Below are 26,091 nucleotides of genomic sequence, written 5' to 3' on the forward strand. Positions count from 1 at the left end.
GGCAGTGGCAATGCCTAGAACCCCTCATTTCTGCACTTCTAATGCAACAACTGCACTCAAGTCATGTTTGTCTCATCCTGACCATTGAGATCCTGGGCAAGCTGCTGTGGGTGCCCCTGCTTTAGCAGGGGGGTTGGGCTGGATGATTTCCAGAGGTCCCTTCCAACCCCCACCATGCTGGGATTCCCTGTTTATAGCACTGAACTATACATAGAGGCATTTTTCTTCCTTGGTGCCATCAAGTCACCCTTGTCCTGTAATGCTCAGTGATGCACCAGTTAAAGGCTTTAATATTACATCCACCTCAATTAGTTACAAACCATTCTCCAGACATAATTAGCCTGACAGCCACACAGTTAATGCTTTATTAGGGCCACTCAGAAGGACCTGCTCACAGGAGGAGGAGGCTTACAAGGCCAAGCAGACTTGGATTAAGATACTTCCACAGGGTTCCTTGCAAACAATCCCAGCTGACCATCCTGACACAAGGACAAATGTAGGATTTCCAAAGTGAAGTCTGAGAAATCAGAACAGAACAGAATAGAACAGAACCGATCAGACCAGGTTGGAAATGACCTTTGAGCTCATCAAGTCCAACCTATCACCCAACACCATCTCATCAACTCAACCTTGGCACCAAGTGCCTCAGCCAGGCTCTTCCTAAACACCTCCAGTCATGCTGACTCCACCACCTCCCTGGGCAGCACATTTCAGTGGCCAATCTCTCTTGCTGGGAAGAATTTCTTCCTAACATCCAGCCTAAACCTCCCCTGGCACAGCTTGAGACTGTGTCCTCTTGTTCTGGTGCTAATTGCCTGAGAGAAGAGACCAACCCCCACCTGGCTACAACCTCCCTTCAGGTAGTTGTAGACAGCAATGAGGTCTCCCCTGAGCCTCCTCTTCTCCAGGCTAAGCAACCCCAGCTCCCTCAGCCTCTCCTCACAGGGCTGTGCTCAAGGCCTCTCCCCAGCCTCATTGCCCTTCTCTGGACACACTGAAGAGTCTCAATGTCCTTCTTGGTGCCCATCAGAACATGTTCAATATCCACACATAGAGTCACAGGATTGTTTGGGTTGGAAAAGACCTCTAAGATCCCCAAGTCCAACCATCAACCCAACACAACCATGGCCCAAAGTGCCACGGCCACAGGTTTCTGGAACACCTCCAGGGATGGTGACTCCACCACCCAGGAACATGATGTATAAGGCAGAGGGAAACAGCAACTAAACCTCCTTGGAGGACAAAAAACAATGAAATCATGAACAAAATGAAGCTACAGAGATCCCTGGCCACGTTCTGCAGGTTCTACATTCCAGCTCTCCTCACAAGGACTTCTCAGGATCTCAGGTAGTGATAGGACTAGGGGGAATGGAATGAAGCTGGAGGTGGGGAGATTCAGGCTGGAGGTGAGGAGGAAGTTCTTCCCCATGAGAGTGGTGAAGCCCTGGAATGGGTTGTCCAGGGAGGTGGTTTGGGCCCTGTTCCTGGAGGTGTTTAAACCCAGGCTGGCTGAGGCTCTGGGCAGCCTGATGTAGTGTGGGGTGTCCCTGCCCATGGCAGGGGGTTTGGAACTAGCTGATCCTTGTGGTCCCTTCCAACCCTGACTGATACTATGATACAATCACACATCTGCTCTACTTTCAGCTCACGAAGGCAGAGATGATTTACCAAGTTTATTATCTGCTAAACCAAAAGAAACATTTGAAGTGTTCAGATTGCTGAAACATGACTTAGTTATTTGGGTGTTTTTTTTTCCTTCCTAGGAAAATGGCACTCTGCAGACCACACTTCAATAACCACTTTGACAGGCTCCTTCCCTCTTTTCTCATAGCCTAAGAACGATTCCACGAAGAACAAAGGCAAACCTCCAGCGCTAGCTGGAAGCCGAGGCAACACAATGCCACAAAAGCAATAGAAAGCAAGGTTGTGACTCATGGGAGAGACAATGGCCTCCAAACAATAACTGAGTGAGGTTCAAAGCAGTACTGATGCAGATTTCACGTGGGCAGGGTGGTGGGGAAAATGGGAATTGTCCTACAGGGGAAAGAGCTGTAAGCAAGGAGCACGTACAGAAAGAGGTGGGCAAAAGTTCAGCTGCTCTTCCCCAGCTCCACCAGGTGCCTACACTTTAAAGCATTTCTACCTTTCCACAAGAGAACAGGACCACCACAGCCACCCCCCTTCCATGAGGGTGTACACTTGTATATTCTGATGTGCAGCTGTGCAAGCACACTGCTTCTTGGGAGGAACCTTCATGCTGACAAACCTGCCTACAAAAGCTTCTGCCACAACAGCTGGGTGACACAGCTTCACAGGTTGCATGGGGTTGGGAGGGACACTCAAAAGGTCATCTTGTCCAACCCACCCCTGCAGTCAGCAAGGACATCTCCAACTAGACCAGGCTGCCCAGGGCCACATCAAGTCTGATCTCAGAATAAACAATAGAATAAACCAAACCAGGTTGGAAGAGACCTTCAAGATCATCGTGTCCAACCCATCAACCAATCCAACCCACCTAAACAACTAACCCATGGCACCAAGCACCCCAGCAAGTCTCCTCCTGAACACCTCCAGTGATGGGGACTCCACCACCTCCTTGGGCAGCCCATTCCAATGGGCAATCACTCTTTCTGTATAGAACTTCTTCCTAACATCCAACCTAATCTTGAAGGTCTCCAGGGACAAGACCTCAACCACATCCCTGGGCAACCTGTTCCAGTGTGTCACCACTTACCATGAGGAAGTTCCTCCTGATGTCTAAGCCAACACCACTCTGAGATGACACCATTCCACTGTTGCTGTGCTTTGTGGCACTTAAAAGGCACACTCATACCAGGCAAGGTGAAAACTGGATGGATATTAGGAAGAAGTTCTTCACAGAGAGAGTGATCTGCCAGTGGAATGGGCTGCCCTGGGAGGTGGTGGAGTCACCGTCCCTGGAGATCTTCAGGAAAAGCCTGGATGAGGCACTCAGTGCCATGGTCTAGTTGATTGGATAGGGCTGGGTGATAAGTTGGACTGGATGATCATGGAGGTCTCTTCCAACCTGGCTGATTCTGTGAACTTGGGATCATCCTCTCTGTTTAGAATGGGGTGACAAGGAGTTGCCCAACTACTGTGGACACAAGCCATCGTCCTTACGGAGACTGCAAACCCAGCACTTCCAAGGAAGCTGTGTCTTCCTTCCATTCCCAACTCTGGAATGCTACAGGCACTCAATGTAGCAGAAGGCTTTGGCCACCATGGGATTCCAGCTGCTGAGAAGAAAATCTGCCCTCTAAAACATGATGGGATCATGCAATAGATAGAAAAGTCATCATCACATTGGGCATAGAATCACAGAAGGGTTTGGCTTGGAAGGGACCTTCAAAATCACCTAGTTCCAACCTCCCTGCCATGGCCAGGGACACCTTCCACTAGCCCAGGTTGCTCAAGGCCTCATCCAAGCTGGCCTTGAACACCTCCAGGGAGGAGACATCCACAACCTCCCTGGGCAACCTGTTCCAGTGTCTCTCCACCCTCACTTCCTAATCTCCAGTCTCCATCTCCCCTCTTCCTGCTCAAAGCCAATGCCCCCCTTATCCTATCACCACAAATCCTTGCCAAAAGTCCCTCCCCAGCTGTCTTGCATCCCCCTTCAGGCACTGAAAGGTCACTAGATGGTGTCCCCACATCTTTCTTTTTGTAGTCAGGTTAAGGGTGGGTGGTTCATCATCCAACACACAGACAACCATTGGGATCCTAAACTCTTTGGAGCACAGATGATATTGTTTTTGTGGCACAACTTCACTCCCAACATCCTGCTTGTGAAACAAGGATGAAGTGAACCACACTTAAGAGGCCATGGGAAGTAGAAGTGGGCAGGATACTGAGAAGGTGAAACAAACCAAAAGAGTGAACATAACTTTAGCCATATGTAAGCTTCAGATGTCTGGCTGCAACATGAGCCATGCCTGGAAAAGCCACCACACTTTCATTACACAGCTGCAGCAGGTCCCACAGATTTCAGCCAGGGAGTGAGCAACAAGTTTCAGCAAGAAGCAGCTACCAAAGGACTGCTCTGTGCTGCTTCTTTCATAGATTCATACAATGGGTTGGAAGGGACCTTCGAGATGGATGGTAGGGAGAAGTTCTTCCCCATGAGGGGGGAGAGATACTAGAACAGGTTGCCCAGGGAGGTGGTGGAAGCCTCATTCCTGGAGGTTTTTAAGGCTGCCTCATTCCTGGAGGTTTTTAAGGCCAGGCTGGATGTGGCTCTGAGCAACCTGATCTAGTGTGAGGGGTCCCTGCCCATAGCAGGGGGATTGGAAGGAGATGATCCTCAAGGTCCCTTCTAACCCTGACAATTCTCTGATTCTATGATCATCCAGTTCCAACCCCCCTGCCATAGGCAGGGACACCTTCCACTAGAGCAGGTTGCTCAAGGCCTCATCCAACCTGGCTCTGATCATCTCCAGGGAGGTGGCATCCACAGCCTCCCTGGGGCAACCTCTTCCAGTGTCTCACTGTGAAGAGGAACAACTCAACTTTCACAGTATCACAGTCTCACAGTATCACTAAGGTTGGAAGAGACCTCGAGGATCATTGAGTCCAACCTATCAACACAGACCTCATGCCTAGACCATGGCACCAAGTGCCACATCCAATCCCCTCTTGAACACCTCCAGGGATGGGGACTCCACCACCTCCCTGGGCAGCACATCCCAATGATGAATGACTCTCTCTGGGAAGAACTCCTCACCTCCAGCCTGAACTTCCCCTGGCACAGCTTGAGACTGTGTCCTCTTGTTCTGGTGCTGATTGCCTGAGAGAAGAGACCAACCCCTTCCTGGCTACAACCTCCTTTCAGGGAGTTGTAGAGAGCAATGAGGTCTCCCCTGAGCCTCCTCTTCTCCAGGCTAAACAATCCCAGCTCCCTCAGCCTCTCCTCACAGGGCTGTGCTCAAGGCCTCTCCCCAGCCTCATTGCCCTTCTCTGGACACCTTCAAGAGTCTCGATGTCCTTCTTAAACTGAGGAGCCCAGAACTGGACACAGGACTCAAGGTGAGGCCTAACCAGTGCTGAGCACAGGGCACAATGACTTCCCTGCTCCTGCTGGCCACACTATTCCTGATGCAGGCCAGGATGCCATTTTCCTTCTTGGCCACCTGGGCACACTGCTGGCTCATGTTCAGGTAGCTGTCAATCAGCACCCCCAGGTCCCTCTCTGTTTGGGAGCTCTCAGCCACTCTGCCCCCAGCCTGTAGCTCTGCATGGGGTTCTTCCCAACAAACCGAATCCCACCACAAGACACAACCTTTTAGAGATCCAGCCAAAAAGAGGGGACACTTCACAGTCCCACAGCACAGTACTTCAGCAGGGTGGAAGGGAAGACACAAGACTCAAAACCCAAACTCTGTTTAGAAGCAAGTCTGCTTTTTTTTTTTTTCTTCTTTTCTGTTATTGTTGTTGGGTTTTTTTTTAGGACTAGAAAAGGTACAATTCCATCTTGTAGGCAAGGGTGTGCAGAGAGCTCATTTCCTGCAGACAAACTGAGAAGAGTTCTTTGCAGTCCATTGTTATTTCTTGGATACAGTTTGCAATACACCAGTTAAATACCAAGACCTATGTGCATGCACCCTAAGTATATGCATGTCCATGTTAAAATGTAGAGCAGACACAGCAGATTCCCCAGCCAGTCAGCATCAGAGAGACCAGAAAAAAAAGAGATTAAAAAGGTAAAATGCTTTACCTGCCTTTGTTAAACACAGACTTTTGAGGCTGCCTCCCTTTTCTTCTCCCCACAGGTTCACGGCGTGAAGCAAGCAGAGGGGAAGGCAGGGGGTGCTGATTAGATTATCCCAAAGAGAAGCACCTTAAAAAGTTCAAACTAAGCTTTTTCTTTAAAAAAAGGGGAAAAAATAAAGAAAAAGAGAGCCTTTTCCAGATGTATCAGCTACAAAAGGGGGGGACATTTGAAACAGGGACTTATTTCATTTTGCTCCCCAAATATCCATCCCCAACATCACAAAGCCTGGGATTAAGGCTACACACACTTCCACAGCACTGCTCATGCTTCAGAGCATCCATCTGCCACCCTTGTGTCCTTCCAAAGGGGCACTCTGGATGCTCTGCCAACCCTGTGTCCTCCAAAACAGGCACTCTGGACACTCCAGTGCCACCCCTGTGTCCTCCAAAAGGGGCACTCTGGACACTGCCAAACCTGTGTCCTCCAAAAGAGGCACTCTGGACACTGCCAAACCTGTGTCCTCCAAAAGGGGCACTCTGGACACTCTGCCAAACCTGTGTCCTCCAAAAGGGGCACTCTGGACACTCTGCCAAACCTGTGTCCTCCAAAAGGGGCATTGTGGAGAGCTGCTGCAGACCTCCATCCCCTCAGGTGCTACAGTGAGAGCAGATAATCATGTAGTGTTCCAACACTTCTAACTCACCTGGGGACCACGCAAGGGAATTCTCTTTTCGAGAAGGACTGCCCTGGAACTGCTGTGGGAACACCATCAAGGGCTGACTGATGGCTTTTCAAGTAGTGTGATCTGTTTGTTCCCCATCCCAGTTCCATCCCTTGCATGCAGATATAAACAGACACATTTTATGCTATCAAAGTGTGCCTTCCTCTGAAAACAACCCCAACCACTTAATGCAGAGTATGGTTTCGTCTGTAAGGTTCCAGTGGGACTCTGAACATATTTTTGTGCCTCTTCTTTGGTTAAGAAAAAGGAAAAACAACAGAGAGATGATCTTTTTCCCTTTCTGAGGTCCTAGCCTTGAATCATAACTGAGCAGTACTGCAGGACCCAGCAGAGCAGTACCACAGGAGAGCATGACACCCCACGAATCACTTGGAGTCACCTAATCCAAAGGAAATCCATCTCCTTTTCAGCTCCTTTGATACATCTGGATCCTCTGCCAACACTGCAAAATTTGCAGCTCAATCCATGCACCCCAAAGCCATCCTGGCATCCTAATGGAGAAATCCTGGGAGAAACCAGCACTGGGCTTAAGAGAGAGTTTGCTTTATCAAGTCGCGGCGAGCCACCTGCCTGCCCCGCCTGGATGAGCCTTCCAGCCACAGCAGGTAACAAAGGGAAAGAGGTGGTGGTGACAACGTTGGCCATCTCAAACAGGAGGTCCTGCTGTCAACATACTGATTCAGCTTCACACACTGGTCTGAACAGATTGCAGTTAGCCTAAAATTGAGGTATAAATATACACAAGTATGTACAGTACACAGACAGGAAGAGAGTTCTGCATTTGTAACATCAGGAACCTTAAAAATACTGGCAGGTTGGTGGGTGTCTAAGCCATCAATTTGCTCTCTAATGTACTGGAGTAATGAAGCCAAGATCTTCACCTAGGGAGGGCTACACTGGACTAAATGAACTCAGGTCAAAGCTCCTTCCTCTCCATCTTCACCACCAGACTGCTCCGAGTGGTTGTCTCTTGACAAGAAGGTTGATCACAGCTTTTAAACTCATCCTCAGAGGAAAAAGGAAGAGGGAAGCCAAACTGGAGCCATCAGCTGCAGCTTTCTTTCTGCTGCATGGTCTTAATTTATATACAGGTATGTGTGTGTGTGTGTGTGTGCATCTAATGTAGAAAAGAAAGTTGTTGCAATCAGTTTGGTATAAATACACCTAACCCATTAATTCTGCCACTGGGAAGGTAACCATGGGGACAGCTCTTCTGAAGCAAGGTCTGTGCAAAGAGGTCATTAAAAATCATCTGATCTTAAGTCTTGACATCATCCATTCGAGTCCTTGGCACAGCCTGTGAACACAAAGAGAGAGCTTTTAAGGAACACAGGCACTGCTCAGGGGAATTTCTTCAAAGATAATTCATAGAAGGGTTTGGGTTGGAGGGGACCTGAAAGATCATCCAGTTCCAACCCCCCTGCCACAGGCAGGGACACCTTCCACCAGCCTCATCCAACCTGGTCTTGAACACCTCCAAGGAGGGGGCATCCACAACCTCCCTGGGCAACCTGTTCCAGTGTCTCACCTCCCTCACTGCAAAGAATTGCTTCCCAATCTCCAGTCTCAGTCTCCTTTCTTCCTGCTCAAACCCACTGCCCCTCATCCTGTCACTGCAAGCCCTTGTCAGAAGCCCCTCCCCAGCCTTCTTGTAGGCCCCTTCAGGTACTGGAAGGCTGCTCTAAAGTCTGTATTAGACCTTACAAGCTCTCTATTCCATGGCATCAATGTCAAGCCTTCCTGAGAACTCCAGTTCTGACTGATGGAATCATTTCCAGGAACACTGAGCTCACCCTGAGCTCACCAGATTTCCTAGATCTCATTATGCAAGTGAGAGACTTCAGATCCCAGCACTTCAAGCTATCATAGCATCAGTCAGGGTTGGAAGGGACCACAAGGATCAGCCAGTTCCAACCCCCCTGCCATGGGCAGGGACACCCCACACTAGATCAGGCTGGCCATAAAATGAACTTATCTCTCATTACAATTATTCTTAATAAACCAGAACAGCTTTTGGGTGATTCCAACCCCACCCTCATGAGGCCCAAGTCATATAAAGTTTTATCACTGTGAGGTGAAGCCAAGTTGGTTTTTAGACCATCACTGATCCTAAGTCAGCATCTTCTGAGGGCAAAAAGTTGTGTTTTAGATCATGACTGATCCTAAAGTCAACATTTTTTGAGGCAAAAAGATCTGGAAGTGTAAAATTACTATTGCCAGAGGAAGGAGTTGTGTTAAAAGCCACACTAAAACCACCAAATCCATTCCAGATTCCCCCTCTCCAGACAGACATAACTCTTACCCCTCTCCAGTTAGAGCACAGCACGCCTGAATGTGCCACTGGTGATCCTTAATTGAAGTCAGCTTCAGGAACTGAGAGATTTCAGCTACTGTCATACACTCTTTGACATCTTGCTTGTTAGCAAAGATCAGCAAACCTGCTTTTTTTAAGTCCTAGGGAGAAAGAAGGGGGGGCAAAAGGTGATTACAACCCATCCTTCAGAGGTAAAGAGAGGATTAACAAGGCAGAGAAGCTCAGGTCCTAGCAGAAACAAGGCCCTGAACTCTACAATGCTGCAGGCTGACTGCCATTTCCCTTCAGAGAACCTTTTGATCCAGCAGCACAGAGGTCCAATCTCTGCCTAGGATGCTCTCTAAAGCCATGGAAAGGATTTTTGTGCTCTGTGAGGATCAGAGGTACCCTGGATCTTATTTAACCCTGACCTTGCAGGCTCCTCTGCATCCAAACCAAGCCCTGCCTCCTCCTGAGCCAGGCTTTTATTTCCACACTCTATGGTTGTGTAGATTGACATGAGCACCGGATCAGCAGACTCTGCAGCAGGAGTGAGCTCTTTAAGCCCTGGTAAAACCTCACCAAGCCTGCCTGTGAGGCAGCCCTGAGGCTCAGCAGAGCCAGAAGCAGGCTCTCCCTGTACACAAGCCCTCTAAGAGGGAATCCCACCCCTTCCCAAGCATTGAGAGTGCAGCTGGCAGCAAAAAGCAAGCTGCAGCAGTATTTTATGTAGAGGAAACACAGAATTTGTGGAAAATCAGCATTTGCACTGCTTTAGAATCAAAGGAGGGATGTCAGCAGGAACAAGCACATCACAAAAAAGCTCCTTTATGAGGTCCATGAAATATTGAAAACAGCAGAACTAAGTGGCTGAGACACTTCAAGCTGTGCTGCCATTCAGTGAGAGCTGGAGAGTTGGGACTAAGGGGCACCTCATGAAGTTCAACAAGGGCAAGTGTAGGATCCTGCACTTGGAGAGGAAGAATCCCCTGCACCAGTACAGGTGAGGGGTGACCTGCTGGAAGCTCTGGGGAGGATGACCCAGGAGTGCTGAGGGACAACAAATGCCCTAGGAGCCAGCAATGTGCCCTCATGACCAAGAAGGCCAATGGTGACCTGTAGTGCACTGTGAGGAGTGTGGCCATCAGGTCAAGGGAGGTTCCCCTCTACTCTGCCCTAGTCAGACACATCTGGAGTGTTCTGGGCTCCCCAGCTCAAGAGGGACAGGGGACTACTGGAGAAAGTCCAGTGGAGGCTACAAAGATGCTGAAGGGCGTGGAGCATCTCTGTGAGGAGGAAAGGCTGAGAGCCCTGGGGCTGTGGAGCCTGGAGAAGAGCAGCCCCAGAGGGGATCTGAGCAATGCTCAGCGAGAGACAAAGGACCTGTGGGGGGCAAGAGGCTGGGGCCAGACTCTTGTCAGTGGTGCCCAGGGAAAGGACAAGGGGCAAGAGACACACTGGAAGCCAGGAGGTTCCACCTGAAGATGAGGAGAAAGTTGTTTGGTGTGAGGGTGCTGGAGGCCTGGAGCAGGCTGCCCAGAGAGGTTGTGGAGCCTCCTCCTCTGGAGAGCTTCCAAACCCAGCTGGCCACTGTGCTGCTGGGCAAGCTGCTGTGGACACCCCTCTTTTAGCAGGGGGGCTGAACTGGATGATCTCCAGAGGTCTCTTCCAACCCTCACCACTTGGTGATTCTGTAATTTAGCTGCATCTGGGGCAAGCTTATTTTATCTCCAGCTTCTTGGAATGACACTAGTACAGTAGTACACTTAGTTCTGAAGAGCTGTCCCTGTGACAAGAAGAGGCAGGAAGCCAAGAGGACTCTACTCACTTCAGTGCCTATCAGGCACACCAATTTTTACAAGCCTTAGAAAGAATTCACCATCTCCTAGTGCAGAAAATAGTTGGAAGTGACCTGGGCAATTCCCTGTTGCCCTCACAAGAATTCAATGGACTGGTTCAGCCCAAAGAAAAAGCCTTGAAGGACTGCAAGGAAGAAAGAAACCAGACTAAGTAAATATTTGACTTTCAGGTCAGCTCATGTGTATTGTTGTTCTCTTCAATCATCACAGCATCTGGAGTTAGCAGAATATACTGAAAACATCCTGCTGGGGAACAACAGGGCACAGTTACTGTGAGAGGAGGACTCTGAGAGCACAGCAAAGAGGCTCCCACCAAGGAGCCAGGGCATTCATGCTGCTGGTAGCTCCAGACTTCCCTCCTTTCAAATGCAGTTTGTTAACAACTTCTGCATCTTCCTCTAGAGAGTAAATGAAGATCATGCTCAGAGACTGCAACAGACTGCAGCTCACCTCTGACATTGACAGCAGCAGACTCAACAGCAACAGGTCTTTCCCCATGCACATTTAATGCTCCCCCACAGCCAAGAAAGCCAGACCTACTTTAGTAGCTGTTACTAAACACAAGTTTAATTTAAGTAGCCCAAATCAGAAACTCAGGGCAGGAGGCAAAGCACTTGGGGCTTCTCAAATGCTTTAGAGTACCCAAAGGATATGCTCAGGATGTCTTTGCCCTTCCTGAGGTCTAGTAAAGAATGCCCCAAGCTTAAATATAGAATCACAGAATGGGTTGGAAGGGAGCTTCAAGATCATCCAGTTCCAACACCACTGCCATGGGCAGGGACACCTTCCACCAGCCCAGGATGCTCAAGGCCTCAACCAGGCTGCCTTTGAACATTTCCAGGCTTGAAGCTTCCACAGCTTCCCTGGGCAACCTGTTCCAGCACCTCAGCACCCTCATGGGGAAGAATTTCTTCCTCATGTCTGATCTAAATCCAGCTTCTCCCAGTTTGAGGCCATCACCCCTCGTGCTGTCACTCCATACCTTTGTCCAAAGTCCCTACCCACCTCTCCTGTATTCTTCTGAGGTCTCCCAGGAGCCTTCTCTTCTCCAGGCTGAACACTACCAACTCTCTCAGCCTGTCTTCATTCCATCATTCATTTTAACTTCCACACTATCTGAATCCTGCCAACACAAACTGACTACCAAGCTTGTCACCACCCCCATGGGCAGAATGACCTGCTCATCTCTCCAGGTCTCCTGTAGCCACTTTCTAACACTGGAAGGCACAGGGATGTAAGATTTTGGGGTATAATGGCATCAACTTAATGCACAGCTTTATAGTGACTCTCCAATTTGGAAGCTCAGTGTCATCTCAAACTGATCCAGTCTGCACTGAACTTGAGTCCCAGCAGGAGTCAAGCTTAGGTGAAAAGGGCTCTGGTGGTGCTGCACTGCATGGATGGATGGAAGGAAATCTTTGGGATGTTCAGGTCATGTAACAGAGTCACAGAATGGTCTGGGGTGGAAGGGACCTTTAAAGGTCAGTGGGTACTTCTTGGTTGCACACCACTCTAGTATTTCTGAGTCAGACCCAGACAGCTCAGTTTTAGACCCAATACAGGGCTGAGTTTTAAAGAAGCTCTCTCAAAGCTGGCAAATGACACCTTGCTCCTGCAATTCTCCCCTGCACACAGGAGCATGGCTACTACAGCCACAGGCAGCTCACTTCTTCACTCACAGAGCTGGTTCATACAACACACATGACAAAGGCTGTGTCTGTGTCACTATGAAATCAGACAACATTCAGCAACCACAGAGCTACCCAAACCAGTCATTAAGTTGCTGGAGGGAACAATGTTTGTTTGTTTGTTTGTTTTTATAATGACCTCATTCAGCTGTTCACAAGGATTGGAGCTGAAAAATCACAACAGCCATATACAGCTCCTATTTTCTGTTAGGATCTTCATCTGGAGTGCTGGGTCCAGTTCTGGGCTCCTCAAGCCAAGAGAGACAGGGAACTGCTGGACAGAGTCCAGTGGAGGCTACAAAGCTGCTGAGGGCCTGGAGCATCTCTGTGAGGAGGAAAGGCTGAGAGCCCTGGGGCTGTGGAGCCTGGAGAAGAGCAGCCCCAGAGGGGATCTGAGCAATGCTCAGCAAGAGCTAAAGGAGCTGTGGGAGGCAAGAGGCTGGGGCCAGACTCTTGTCAGTGGTGCCCAGGGACAGGACAAGGGGCAATGGACACAAACTGGAAGCCAGGAGGTTGCATCTGAAGATGAGGAGAAAGTTGTTTGGTGTGAGGGTGCTGGAGGCCTGGAGCAGGCTGCCCAGAGAGGTTGTGGAGTCTTCTTCTCTGGAGAGCTTCCAAATGCCCCTGGCCATTGTGCTGCTGGGCAAGCTGCTGTGGGTGCCCCTGCTTTAGCAGGGGGTTGGACTGGGTGATCTCCTGAGGCCCCTTCCAGCCCTTTCCCTGCTGGGATTCTCTTCCAGTGAGGCACTCAGATGCTGAAAAGCTACTTCTGTGGGAATTCTCTTGAGGAATGTGTAATTCATGCACAGCTATATTGGGAGGGTCACAAGACAGAGCTTTCAGCAGGACCAAGACAGCTCTGATCTACGTTTGCCTTGGGCTCATGGGAGAGGCTTTGCTGCCTCCTGGTCTGTCTCCAGCTTACAGATTAAAGTGTGAACCTTTCACTAACATCATGACAATCTGCTTCCCTCAACATGTATCACCCAGACCTTTACCCACAGTAAGTATGAAAGCAGAGAAAAGAGAGGGTCTACTCACCTCATGTGCTAACATTTTGTAGAGCTCTTCTTTAGTCACAGAAATTCTCTCTCTGTCTGTGCTGTCCACAACAACTATCACAAACTTGAAGAAGAGAGAAGTGATTAGTCAGAACAAACTCTCCTTCTGGCCAGACACTCACCAGCACAACAGCTCACTGCTCCCATCACACTATCCAGACTGCTATCAGATATCATGGAATGACAGGATTGTTTTGGTTGGGAGAGACCTTTAAGATCATCAAGTCCAACCATTAAGCCAGCACTGCCAGGTCACCTCTGGCAGCCAGAGTGTGATTACCCAACACAAGCTGCTGGTTCACAGCTTGTGCTGGGGTTTGCATACAAAGGGAGCTCTGACACATCCCTTGAGTTCCCATTTTCCAGTCAAAATTTTATACTGAAAGCCACTGGCTCTGTAATCCCAGACCTGGTTTTTGTCCTGAGGGAACACAAGGATGCCTCAAATGCTTCGCTGCAGCCTTGAAAAGGTAAACTGTATCAGCTTTCTGCTTGCACTGACAGGCAAAAACACATTGTGAAGGGATTTCAAACCCCTGCAAGCTCTGTGCTTCAGAAGCATGCATGCAGACACACATCACAGCATCACACAGGGAGCACAGCAGAATGAAATTACTACAGAAAAGAACCTTTTTTTTTTAACCATATTTGATAACACATAGGAAACCCTGACTTCAGTCATTGCTTTAATCAAGTTCAGGCTATGTGCTGCAACTTAAACAGCTAAAGGAGCTCTTAAAATTCCTGGAGGTGCTTAGGGAAGATCCTCTAAGATCATGGGAGCTTGCAAGTCTGAGCTCCTAAACCTTGGAGGAATACTGTTGGGTTTTAAGTCTCACTCCTAAGGGGTTGGATGGGTGCTACAGCATCTGCTGGAGAGGAGAGAATAGGATAGGATAGGATAGGATAGGATAGGATAGGATAGGATAGGATAGGATAGGATAGGATAGGATCAGACAAGACCTGTTGATCTTAAAGGTCTGTTCCAACCAAAACAATTTTGTGATTCTATGATTATATCTACTTTGGAATGGAATGGAATGGAATGGGAGTAGAGTAGAGTAAAAATAGAATGGAATAGAATGGAATAGGAATAGGAGTAGAGTAGGAATGGAATGGAATGGGAATAGGAGTAGAGTAGGAATGGAATGGAATGAGAATAGGAATAGAGTAGGAATGGAATGGAATAGGAATAGGAGTAGAGTAGGAATGGAATGGAATAGGATTGGAGTGGAGTGGAGTGGAAAAGACCTCAGAGATCATCAAGTCCAACCTAGCACCCAACACCATCTCATCAACTAAACCATGGCACCAAGCACCCCATCCAGTCTCTTCCTAAACACCTCCAGGGATAGTGACTCCATCAGAGCAGTCATGGTCCACAAAAGGGGACTTGTAAAGCACAGAGATCTGCAATGCCAAGACAAACTGGTGTCCAGACCCAAAGGTGGACACAGAATCCTTACAAACAAGTTGGTTTTCCTTGGAACATCCTGTCATGCATCTTAGGGAAGAGGAGGAGGAGGTCTCTAGCTTCAAGGAGTTAGCAGTGGGACCAGTTAACAGAGGCCTCCGGAAGCCCTATGAGGAGAGGCTGAGGGAGCTGGGATTGTTTAGCCTGGAGAAGAGGAGGCTCAGGGGTGACCTCATTGCCCTCTACAACTACCTGAAGGGTGGTTGCAGCCAGGAAGGGGTTGGCCTCTTCTCCCAGGCACCCAGCACCAGAACAAGGGGACACAGTCTCAGGCTGTGCCAGGGGAGGTTTAGACTCGAGGTGAGGAGGAAATTCTTCACCGAGCGAGTCGTTCGTCACTGGAATGTGCTGCCCAGGGAGGTGGTGGAGTCCCCATCCCTGGAGGTGTTCAAGAGGGGATTGGACGTGGCACTTGGTGCCATGGTCTAGTCATGAGGTCTGTGTTGACAGGTTGGACTCAATGATCCTCGAGGTTCTTTCCAACCTAAGTTATACTGTGATACTGTGAAGTGCCCCTGGGCAGAGCTCAGGCCCCCTGCAGCCAGCAGTGGCGAGAGAGGGCAGCCCAGCAGGGGCGCGGCGCTCACCTCGGTGTTGGTGTAGTAGGTGTTCCAGGAGGAGCGCAGGGACTCCTGGCCGCCGATGTCCCACATGAGGAAGCGCGTGTTGTTCACCACGATCTCCTCCACGTTGCTGCCGATGGTGGGCGAGGTGTGCACCACCTCGTTCATGGAGCTGCCGCAGCCGCGCACCGCAGGCACAAACAAGCACACGGTTGTCGGGGATGGGAAGTCCAACAGGCAACCCAACACCGCTATGGCCAGCAAACCCTCTCCCAAAGCGCCATGGCCACAGCGCTCCTGAGCACCCCCAGGGATGGGGACCCTGGAGAGTCCAACAGAGAGCTACCAGGATGCTGAAGGGACTGCAGCACTGCCCTGTGAGGAGAGGCTGAGAGCCCTGGGGCTGTTCAGTCTGGAGAAGACTGAGGGGGGATTTAATCAATGGTTATCAGTCACTAAAGGCTGGGGCTCAAAAAGGAGGGGCCAGGCACCCTGGGATAGGACAAGAGGCAATGGATAGAAACTCCAGCACAGGAGGTTCCACCTCAACATGAGGAGGAACTTCTGCACTGGGAGGGTCACAGAGCACTGGAACAGGCTGCCCAGAGGGGTTGTGGAGTCTCCTTCTCTGGAGCCTTTCCAGCCCCATCTGGATGTGTTCCTGTGTGACCTGTGCTGGATTCTATGCTCCTGCTCTGGCAGGGGGTTTGGACTCAATGATCCACCTTCCAACCCCTAATATCCTGTGATCTACCACCTCCCTGGGCAGCCTGTTCTAACACCTGACCATGCTTGCAGCAAAGAAATTGCTCCTGTCTCCCACCTAAACCTCCCCTGACACAGTTTCAGGCCACTTCCTCTCATTCCATCACCTGATACTAGGGAGAAGAGACCAACCCCCACCTCACTCCAACCTCCTTTCAGGGAGCAACGAGGTCTCTCCTCATGTATTGTTACTGAAGAACAACAAATAAACACAGCAATAAAAAAGGGGCTCTGTGAGCTCTGCAGAAGCCAAATCACAGAGCTCAGAGAGCTTTCATGGACCAAGCTCTCCCATAATGAACCAAATCACAAAGCTGAGAGAAGGTTTCCTTCAGGAGCTGTCTGAAGCGCTCAGCTTCCTCCTTTCCAGGCCGCTCTTGGCACGCACAGGAGACAGCACGGTTGTTTTGCTTCAAGAGTGTGGTCAGACCACAAGATTTCCAAGGCTGCAGAAAAACAACTCCCAGTCCAGCTCCACCAAATGTACTACACCTCTCCATGCACCCAGGGCAGGCCACTGAGAGCACAGTTTCTTCACAGTGCAGTTACTTAACATCCAAACTTCCTTCCCTGCCCCCCTCCAACACTACGTTTTGGAGACAAAACAGAATGGTTTGGGTGGGAAGGGACCTTTAAAGTTGATATAATCCAAACCCTCTGCACTCAGCAGGGACACCTGCAGCTAGAGCAGGGCTCTTAGAGCCCCAGCCAACCTGACCTGGAATGGCTGCAGGAATGGGGAATCTCCCACCTCTCTCTGCAGTGTGGGACAGGGTCTCACCACCCTCAGCGTGAAACATCTCCCTAGTCTGAATCGCCCTCTTTTAGCTCAAACCACTACCCCTTGACCTTTCACAAGAGGCCCTGCTCAGAAGCCTGTCCCCAGCTTTCTCATCAGCCTCTTTAGGCACTGAAAGGCCACCAGGAGATCTCCTTGTCCTGTCACAACAGGCCCTGCTCAGAAGCCTGTCCCCAGCTTCCTGATCAGCCCTTGGAGCACTGAAAGGCCACCAGAAGACCTCCTTGTCCTGTCACTACAGGCTCTGCTCAGAAGCCTGTCCCCAGCTCTCTGATCAGCCTCTTGAAGCACTGAAAGGCCACCAGGAGATCTCCTTGTCCTGTCACAACAGGCCCTGCTCAGAAGCCTGTCCCCAGCTTGCTGAGCAGCCTCTTGAAGCACTGAAAGGCCACCAGGAGATCTCCTTGTCCTGTCACAAGAGGCCCTGCTCAGAAGCCTGTCCCCAGCTTGCTGATCAGCCTCTTTAGGCACTGAAAGGCCACCAGGAGATCTCCTTGTCCTGTCACAACAGACCCTGCTCAGAAGCCTGTCCCCAGCTCTCCGAGCAGCCCTTGGAGCACTGAAAGGCCACCAGGAGATCTCCTTGTCCTGTCACAACAGACCCTGCTCAGAAGCCTGTCCCCAGCTTGCTGATCAGCCTCTTTAGGCACTGAAAGGCCACCAGGAGATCTCCTTGTCCTGTCACAAGAGGCCCTGCTCAGAAGCCTGTCCCCAGCTTGCTGAGCAGCCCTTGGAGCACTGAAAGGCCACCAGAAGCTCTCCAAGGTAAAAAGATCAGAGGTGACACACTTCAAAGACATTGTTGCAGAGACTGCCACAAGAGCACCACTTTCACATCAGCAGGGCCTTCTGGACACTCCTAACATCCAGTCTATTCACACTGTCAGGGGGATGCCAAGACAATTAGAAGAACTCCCAAGGAAAACATCAACCATTTGTCAGAGAGCTTCATCACTCTTTTTTTCCCCTTCCCTTTCAATCTTGATCTGGCCTTTCAGTTTAACATGAACACTTTCTGAGGCTTCAGCAGAGCTTTTAGTTACAGTGACAGCAATCTGAGGCTTGTAATGGTGCTGGAATGTTTCCTTAGAGAATTGAAGATATAAAGAAGGAATCCCAGTTACCCAGTGTCTTAGCAGCATCTTAACAAGAAACCCTCTCACAACACACATGTGGAGGCCACTACAGAGAAAAAAAGGAGGGATGGCAAGAGAGAATCATAACATTAAAGCTAGGCTAACAGTTCAAAGCTGGCTGTGGCTGATTTCATGTTAAAAACAAACAACCCTCAGGTTTTAAGTAGAATCATAGAATCAGTCAGGGTTGGAAGGGACCACAAGGATCATCCAGTTCCAACGCCCCCTGCCATGGGCAGGGACAGAGTAGAACTCTTTTCATGCTTGGAAGAGATGTATGATGGTAAAACACTGGAACAGGTTGCCCAGGGATGCGGTTGAGGCCCCAGCCCTGGAACCATTCAAGGACAATGTGGTCCTGAGCAACCTGCTCTACCTGGAGATGCCTCTGCTGACTGCAGGGGAAATGGACAAGGTGACCTTTGAGGGTCCCTTCCAACCTGATGCATTCTGTGAACGCCCCTTTCCTTGACCAGACCTGGAGCCTTTCACATTCAGGCTGCTGGCATCTCACAGTTTGCAATGGGACTGGAGGATTCTTCCCTACTCCTCACTGAAGTAAGGGCAGCATGAAGCTTGAAGGCACAAAACACTTACTGCTGCCTGAGGGGAGTGAAGCTGCCATGGTCATTTAGAAGGATCACCACCACAATGTCTGCTGTGACCCTTCCTGACATCAAAGCAATGGCCAGGGCACCAACCAACACTAGCTGTGCTGCTGGCTATCTCTGCTCATCTCCTGTGAGAACTGGGAGAAGCTGGATTGAGAATAGAATAAACCAGGCTGGAAGAGACCTTCAAGATCATTGTGTCCAACCCATCAAACAATCCAACCCACCTAAACAAATAACCCATGGCACCAAGCACCCCAGCAAGTCTCCTCCTGAACACCTCCAGGGATGGTGACTCCACCACCTCCCCAGGCAGCCCATTCCAATGGGCAATCACTCTCTCTGGGTAGAACTTTTTCCTAACATCCAACCTGAACCTCCCCTGGCACAGCTTGAGACTGTGTCCTCTTGTCTGGTGCTGGCTGCCTGGGAGAAGAGACCAATCCCCACCTGGCTACAACCTCCCTTCAGGGAGTTGTAGACAGCAAGAAGGTCTCCCCTGAGTCTCCTCCAGGCTAAGCAACCCCAGCTCCCTCAGCCTCTCCTCACAGGGCTGTGCTCCAAACCCCTCACCAACTTCATTGCCCTTCTCTGGACACCTTCCAGCAAGTCAACCTCCTTCCTAAACTGAGGGGCCCAGAACTGGACACAGGACTCAAGGTGTGGCCTAACCAGTGCAGTGTACAGGGGCAGAATGACCTCCCTGCTCCTGCTGGCCACACTGTTCCTGAGGCAGGCCAGGATGCCATTGGCCCTCTTGGCCGCCCGGGCACACTGCAGATGAGACATTAGGAGGAAATGTTCCCCCATGAGGGTGGTGAGCCACTAAAAGAGGTTGCCCAGAGAAGCTGTGGAGGCTCCAAGCCTGGAATTGTTCAAAGCCAGGCTGGATGAGGCCTTGAGCAAACCTGATCTAGTGGGAGGTGTCCCTGCCCCCAGCAGGGGGTTGGAATTGGATGATCCCTTCCAACCCAATCATTCTGTGATATCACTTTTCAGCTTTCCTTTAGTAAAGCTGGGCCAGGCTTTCAATAATGCAGAAAATCAGATGTTAGGGAAGGTTAATGAGAGAAAAATAAAGATGATGCTTTCAGGGACACAGTCCATGAGTGAGACACGTTTATTCTTGCTCAGGACACTTTGGTGCCACAAGGAAACGGTAAGAGTAAAAATGGGATGTGCAGAGATGGAGGCAGGGTTAAAGAGGAGGAACAGAGGACAGCAGCCAGAGTTGGAAAACAAGAAGAGAGAAGGGGAAGTCCTGTGGAGCTAAAAAGAGTATAAAGGAAAAGGAGACAGAGAGATCCACTGTACAAAAGGGCAAGGCAAACATTGAGGCTGCAGAGAGGAGAAGAATCATGAGATACTTGTGGAGGAAGCAGAAAGACACAGGCAGCATTAAGATGCACCAAGGAGAGCCCTCAGCTGCAGCCACTGCTAGTTGTGTAAAAAAATATCCTTCCTTCTATCCATGCTTTTGAAAATCTCTCCCTCCTGATCCAACTAGCAACAGCCAGCCTCATTCTTCCACCTTCCCCACAGAGCCTGCTGCACGAGTGTCGTGTTGCAGGGAGGCAAAGGCAGGCCACGGCCTGACCAAAGCCAAGCGCTGTAGGAGAGCACACTTGGAGTGCAGGACTGGGACCGGTGTGGCCACACCACTGCACTGCAATGACTTCTGATACCAACTCAGGAATGCTTCCCAACACCAGACTGCTTCACATGAGAAACCACAAACCTCTCATAAACAGACCTTGAGCTGCTTGTCCCACCTAGAAGCTTCTCAGCCTGGGATCAATTTCCTAGCCTTTTATCAAAACACAGCTGAGCAGCAGCCACAGGAAGCTCACACAAGCTTCATGTGAGCCAGCAGCAGGGCTAGCCCCAGACAAACTCCAGCCAGAGCCACCAGGAGAGGCAGAAGCTGCACAACAGCATGGACTGGAGGTGTTTAAGCCCAGGCTGGATGAGGCTCTGGGCAGCCTGATCTAGTGTGGGGTGTCCTTGCCCATGGCAGGGGGGTTGGAACTAGATGATCCTTGTGGTCCCTTCCAACCCTGACTGATACTATGATACTATGACTGCCACCAGCCACAGAGCTACGCTGCCCTGAGCTCAGCCAGCCCTCAGCCTTCCTCTTTCATCCTCTACCACAAACAGCATGGAAGGAAGCACAACTTGGGACACAAGAAGTCAGGGCAGGGTGAGGGAAGGCTTTGCTACTCCCACAACAGTTTAGTCTCCACATGCTGTGGCACTGTCCTGTGGCTAGGCTCAATGCAACCATATTTCAGAGGGCTGGCCAACAGCCTGCACAGTGACACCAAAGGCAGCTGTGACAAGCTGGGGAAGTGGCTCTGAGTGAACCTCATGAGGGGCAACAAGGCCAGCTGCAAGGTCCTGTAGCTGGGCTGGGGCAACTCCCCCACTATCAATCCAGGCTGGAGAGCAGCCCCATGGAGATGGGCTTGAGGGTGCTGATAGGTGCAAAGCTGGACAGGAGCTGGCACCCAGTGCTGCCAGCCCAGCCCCAGCTGTGTCCTGAGCTCATCCCCAGCAGTGTGGGCAGCAGGGGCAGGGAGGGGATTCTGCCCCTCTGCTGTGCTCTGCTGAGACCCCACCTGCAGGGCTGGGGCCAGCTCTGGAGTCCTCAGCACAGCACAGACAGGGAGCTGATGGAGCAGGGCCAGAGGAGGCCACAGCAATGCTGGCAGGGCTGGGAGCCCTCTGCTGTGAGGCCAGGCTGAGAGAGTTGGGCTTGTTCAGCCTGGAGAAGAGAAGGCTGCAGGGAGACCTTCTGGTGGCCTTGCAGTGCTTGAAGGGGCTGAGAATACAGCAGAAGACAGACTTTTGAGCAGGGCCTGTTGTGACAGGATAAGGGGTGATGGTTTGAACTGAAAGAGAGAGATTCAGAGGGGAGGGGAGGGGAGGAGAGGAAGGAATTTTTGCCACTGAGGGTGGTGAGATGCTGGCCCAGGTTGCCCAGAGAGGTGGTAGGTATCCCATGCCTGGAAGCACTGCAGGTCAGGCTGTCTGGGGCTCTGAGCAACCTGCTCCAGTTGCAGATGTCCCTGCTGAGTGCAGAGGGGTTGGACTAGAAGAGTTTTATGGTCCCTTCCAACCTCCAGCATGCTATGATTCTCTGACCTAATTGTGGCCTTCCAGTATCTGAAGGGGGCCTACAGGAAGGCTGGGGAGGGACTGCTCAGGATCTCAGGTAGTGATAGGACTAGGGGGAATGGAGTGAAGCTGGAGGTGGGGAGATTCAGGCTGGAGGTGAGGAGGAAGTTCTTCCCCATGAGAGTGGTGAAGCCCTGGAATGGGTTGTCCAGGGAGGTGGCTGAGGCCCAGTCCCTGGAGGTGTTTAAGGCCAGGCTGGCTGAGGCTCTGGCCAGGCTGATCTAGTGTGGGGTGTCCCTGCCCATGGCAGGGGAGTTGGAACTAGATGATCCTTGTGGTCCCTTCCAACCCTGACTGATACTATGATTTAAGTGGCAGAAGCAGAGCAATGTGAGAAAGAAAAGCTCTGAACAAAACCCTACCCATACAGCAGGCAAAGCAGGGCCCTTTCCCAACTGCAAACACACGCTTTGACCCACTGCCACCTCTGCTCTGCTGTTATCCCCAGCTGGATGCTCTCCAAGTGAAAAAAAAGACCCCAAAAACCAAACCAAACCCCAAACCCACCCCACCCAGGGCAAAGCAGCAAACAGCCCTTCAGAGCAACACATATTCAACAGGCACCTCGAGGTGCAGGAAGTGCAGCTGCAGTCCATACTTACAATTGATAGAGAATGGTGGTTTTGCCTGCATTGTCCAGCCCAACAATGATTACTTTGTGCTCTGCAAGGAAAAGGATCACCAGGGTTAAGTTTGCCACCGTGATAACCGCAAGGTTAACGCTGCACTGGCAGAGCCATTTCCTAAGCAAACAAGCACTGCCCCAACACTTCAGCTGCCACATTTCACAGGCCATACCTAAGAGCCTCTCTGCCTGCAGAGGTGCACAACCCCCTGTGCTCTCCACAGCAGGTCAGTGAGTGTAAATTTGTCCCCATCTGCTCATCTACAGGAACAATTTCTGAGGGATGACAGGTGCTGGAATCCTTCCCTAAGCTTCCGCCCAGAGCAGAGCAGGCTGCTGTCTGCCTCTCCCAAACTTCAGCAGCTCTCCAAGACACGCTTTGAAAGTTCATTTCCATAAGGCTGCTCTTTCATTACATCCTGCAACATTTTAAGCTCTTTGCAAACAGCTGGGAAACACACAAGAGAGACGTGGGCCCGAGGGAGCAGGTCCAGAGGAGGCCGCAGAGGTGATCAGGCGGCAAGAGAACCCCTGCCCCCGTGGTGACAGGCTGAGGGAGCTGGGGCTGCTCAGCCTGGAGAGAGCTCCAGGAAGATCTCACAGCTACATTTCTGTATCTGAAGGGGACCCACAGGAAGGCTGGGGAGGGACTGTTTAGAAGGGCCTGTGGGGATAGGACATGGGGCAGTGGTTTGAAACTGGAGCAGGAGAGATCTAGGTTGGACATCAGGAGGAAGTTCTTCACAACGAAGAGACACCGGAACAGGTTGTCCAGGGTATCGTTGAGGCCCCATCCCTGCAGACATTCAAGATCAGATTTGATGTGGCCTTGGGCAGCCTGATCTAGTTGGAGCTGTCCCTGCTGAGTGCAGGGGGGTTGGCTAAGATGGCTTTTTTGAGGGTCCCTTCCAACCTGATGCGATCTGGAAGTCCCCCAACAACGCTGATGAGCAGGGTGCTCCACCTGTCTCCCTCAGAATAGAACAGAATAAACCAAACCAGGTTGGAAGAGACCTTCAAGATCATCGTGTCCAACCCATCAACCAATCCAACACCACCTAAACAACTAACCCATGGCACCAAGCACCCCAGCAAGTCTCCTCCTGAACACCTCCAGTGATGGGGACTCCACCACCTCCCCAGGCAGCCCATTCCAATGGGCAATCACTCTCTCTGTGTAGAACTTCTTCCTAACATCCAACCTGAACCTCCCCTGGCGCAGCCTGAGACTGTGTCCTCTTGTTCTGGCCCTGGCTGCCTGGAAGAAGAGACCAACCCCCACCAGGCTACAACCTCCCTTCAGGTAGTTGTAGCCTCAGCAGCCTCTTCTCCTTTTGGCAGGTTTGGAATCTGGAGAACAGATTTTTTTTGCCCACAAGTATTTCCCAGCAGCCACCCAATTTAGCCTTAGGTAGACCACAGAGTCCTACACAAAACTCCCCTAGCACATATGTGAAGGCATTTGGGAGCTCAACACCAGAAGCAATGGCTGTTTCTGTTTAGGATCTTCTCTCCCATGCAGCACAAAATGGAACCTGAATTCTACAGCTGCTGCTGTCAAGCCCACACCAACTTATGATTTCTAGGACAAGGCAGTGCTGCCTGCTCTCAGTTATAGTACACAACTTTCCCCTGCACGAGCAGCCCTGCCTTCAACAGCACTATTCATGCAAGGAAAAGCTTTGTGAGAAGGGGCTTTCTTCCACCCCCTCCCCTGTGGTCCTCAAGGGCAACAAAAAGCCATTATATGTCTGCCCAAGCTTCAGACAACCAGAGATCAATTCCTCCTGTCAGCAAAGTACCCTTGCATCGATTTATCACAGAGGAGAGAGGGAAGGGAGAGGGGCCAGGTAAGTGGGGGTTCTCTGGGTTGAGGTTTTACCAATATTGTGTGGTTTTGCAGAGGTGTCTGATGGAGCAGCAACCAGAAGCTCCAGCCTCAAGAATGCTGCAGAACTGCACAATATTGTCGAAACAGCTGCTTACCTGACCCCCACACAACTTAGGAACTTTTGTTTCTGGTGTGGTGCTGCCAGGATAGCAGAGGTTAGGGAAGCAGCTGGCACGGGAGATCTGAGGTGGGGCTGGAGGCTACAAGACAAAAACGCCTGGTTGGATTTGCAGCGGGTGTTAACCGGGACGTTCAACAGGCGTGGGGGAGCCCGCTGAAGTTCACTGCAAACCAAAAGTAAAAGACCTCGGCAGCAAACGCGGGGGAAGGGCGGCAGCGTGCGGGGTACAACGTTAGAGCTCCCGCGAAAGCCTCGCTGCTGGGGGCCGGGCGGAACTTCCAACCTTTCCCCCGCACATGAGCGCCTTCGCCAGCTACTGAGGTTTGCCGCTCAACGCCACGAATGAAGCACGCTCTGCCGATGGCGAGAGGAAACCACACGCCAACACGGCTGGATTCCCTCGGCACACCTCGGTAACTGAACATCCACCTCGCAGCAGAGGAGCCGGCCCGTGACTCAGGCCGGGGCGGGGGGAGAGGGCTCAAGTCCCCCAACTTTTCTGGCGGCGGCTCGTCCTCTGGGGCTGCCCCCCAGCGCCGGGCAGGGCGGAGGGACTGAGGCCACATCGCCTTTTAGCCCCGGTGGGCAAAGCTGGGCTGGTTTAGCAGGGCGGGCAGCCGGCTCCGAGCCTCTCCGGCCGCCCCTCAAGGGGTGCGGAGCCGCCGCCGCCGCCGCCCGGCCCGGCCGGGGCTCGCCCTCAGGCCCGGCCCGGCACCTGCGCGTCCCGCCGCCGCCTCCCGGGCCACCGCCTGCTCCTCCAGCTCCGTCCCCTCACCCTGGTGGTTGAATAGCCTCCATATCCTGGTGAAGAGGATCCCCATCCTCAGCCGGGGCAGCTCCGGGCCTCGCCGGTTCCCTCGGGGGGTTACCCAGTCTTCCCGGGGCGGCGGGCGGCTTCAGGGCCCGGCCCGGCGCCCGCTTTGCCGCTGAAAAGGCGGGCTAGGGCCCCGCCAGGCCTGCTCAAGCTGGGACATCGCCGCCACCACGGCCACAGCCGCCGCCGCCACCCCGCTCCTCTCGCCTCAGCGCCGGCCGCAGAACGAAGGAGAAACCGCGCCGCGAGCAGCGCCCTGCGCGGCCACCGTAGGGCCGGGGCGGGCGGGGGCGTGCGCGGCGCTGTGACGTCAGGGCGGCGCTGGCCGCCATCACGCGGCCCCGCCCCGGCCCTCCTGCTGGCCCGCGGAGGGTGGGAGCCGTGGGCTCGCTCGGCTGCGAGAAGGGGAGGCTCCAGGGACGCCTTCTGGTGGCCTCTCAGCGCTTAAAGGGGCCGAGCAGAAAGCTGGGGACAGACTTTTCGACAGGACCTGTTGTGACAGGATCAAGGGGTGACTGGAACTGCAGCAGGAGACAGGAGCAACAGTTGCTTTGCTGCAGGAGTGGTCAGGCACTGGAGCAGGCTGCCCAGAGCGGTGTGGAGTCACCATCCCGGCAGGTGTTCCAGGAACCTCTGGCCATGGCACTTTGAGACAAGGTCTAATGGCCGTGGTGGTGTTGGGCTGGTGGTTGGACTGGATGATCTTAGAGGGCTTTTCCACCCCAAACAATTCCATGGTAC

At 51.8% G+C, this 26,091-nt stretch overlaps 1 protein-coding gene across 2 annotated transcripts; it reads right to left on the reverse strand.

Moving 5' to 3' along the window:
• Nucleotides 1–336: 336 nt before the first annotated feature.
• On the reverse strand, nucleotides 337–25,607 carry ARL5A (ADP ribosylation factor like GTPase 5A). Of its 2 annotated transcripts, XR_010990880.1 has the most exons (7): nucleotides 25,312–25,607; nucleotides 22,502–22,562; nucleotides 15,433–15,580; nucleotides 13,352–13,435; nucleotides 8,773–8,924; nucleotides 6,283–7,767; nucleotides 337–6,202 (listed from the first exon to the last, which is right to left on the reverse strand). XR_010990880.1 is itself a non-coding variant. In XM_068166786.1 (6 exons), the coding sequence occupies exons 1-6, from the start codon at nucleotides 25,355–25,357 to the stop codon at nucleotides 7,719–7,721; spliced, it is 540 nt and encodes a 179-aa protein (XP_068022887.1). In that variant the 5' UTR covers nucleotides 25,358–25,607; the 3' UTR covers nucleotides 337–7,718. The 2 variants fall into 2 exon arrangements, 1 of the variants encoding a protein (XP_068022887.1); XM_068166786.1 differs by having other exon boundaries at nucleotides 337–7,767.
• Nucleotides 25,608–26,091: the final 484 nt, after the last annotated feature.

Source organism: Melanerpes formicivorus, unplaced genomic scaffold (genome assembly GCF_026170545.1).
Source record: "Melanerpes formicivorus ecotype bairdi unplaced genomic scaffold, bMelFor1.0.p_v2 SCAF_106, whole genome shotgun sequence".
Lineage (NCBI taxonomy): Eukaryota > Metazoa > Chordata > Aves > Piciformes > Picidae > Melanerpes > Melanerpes formicivorus.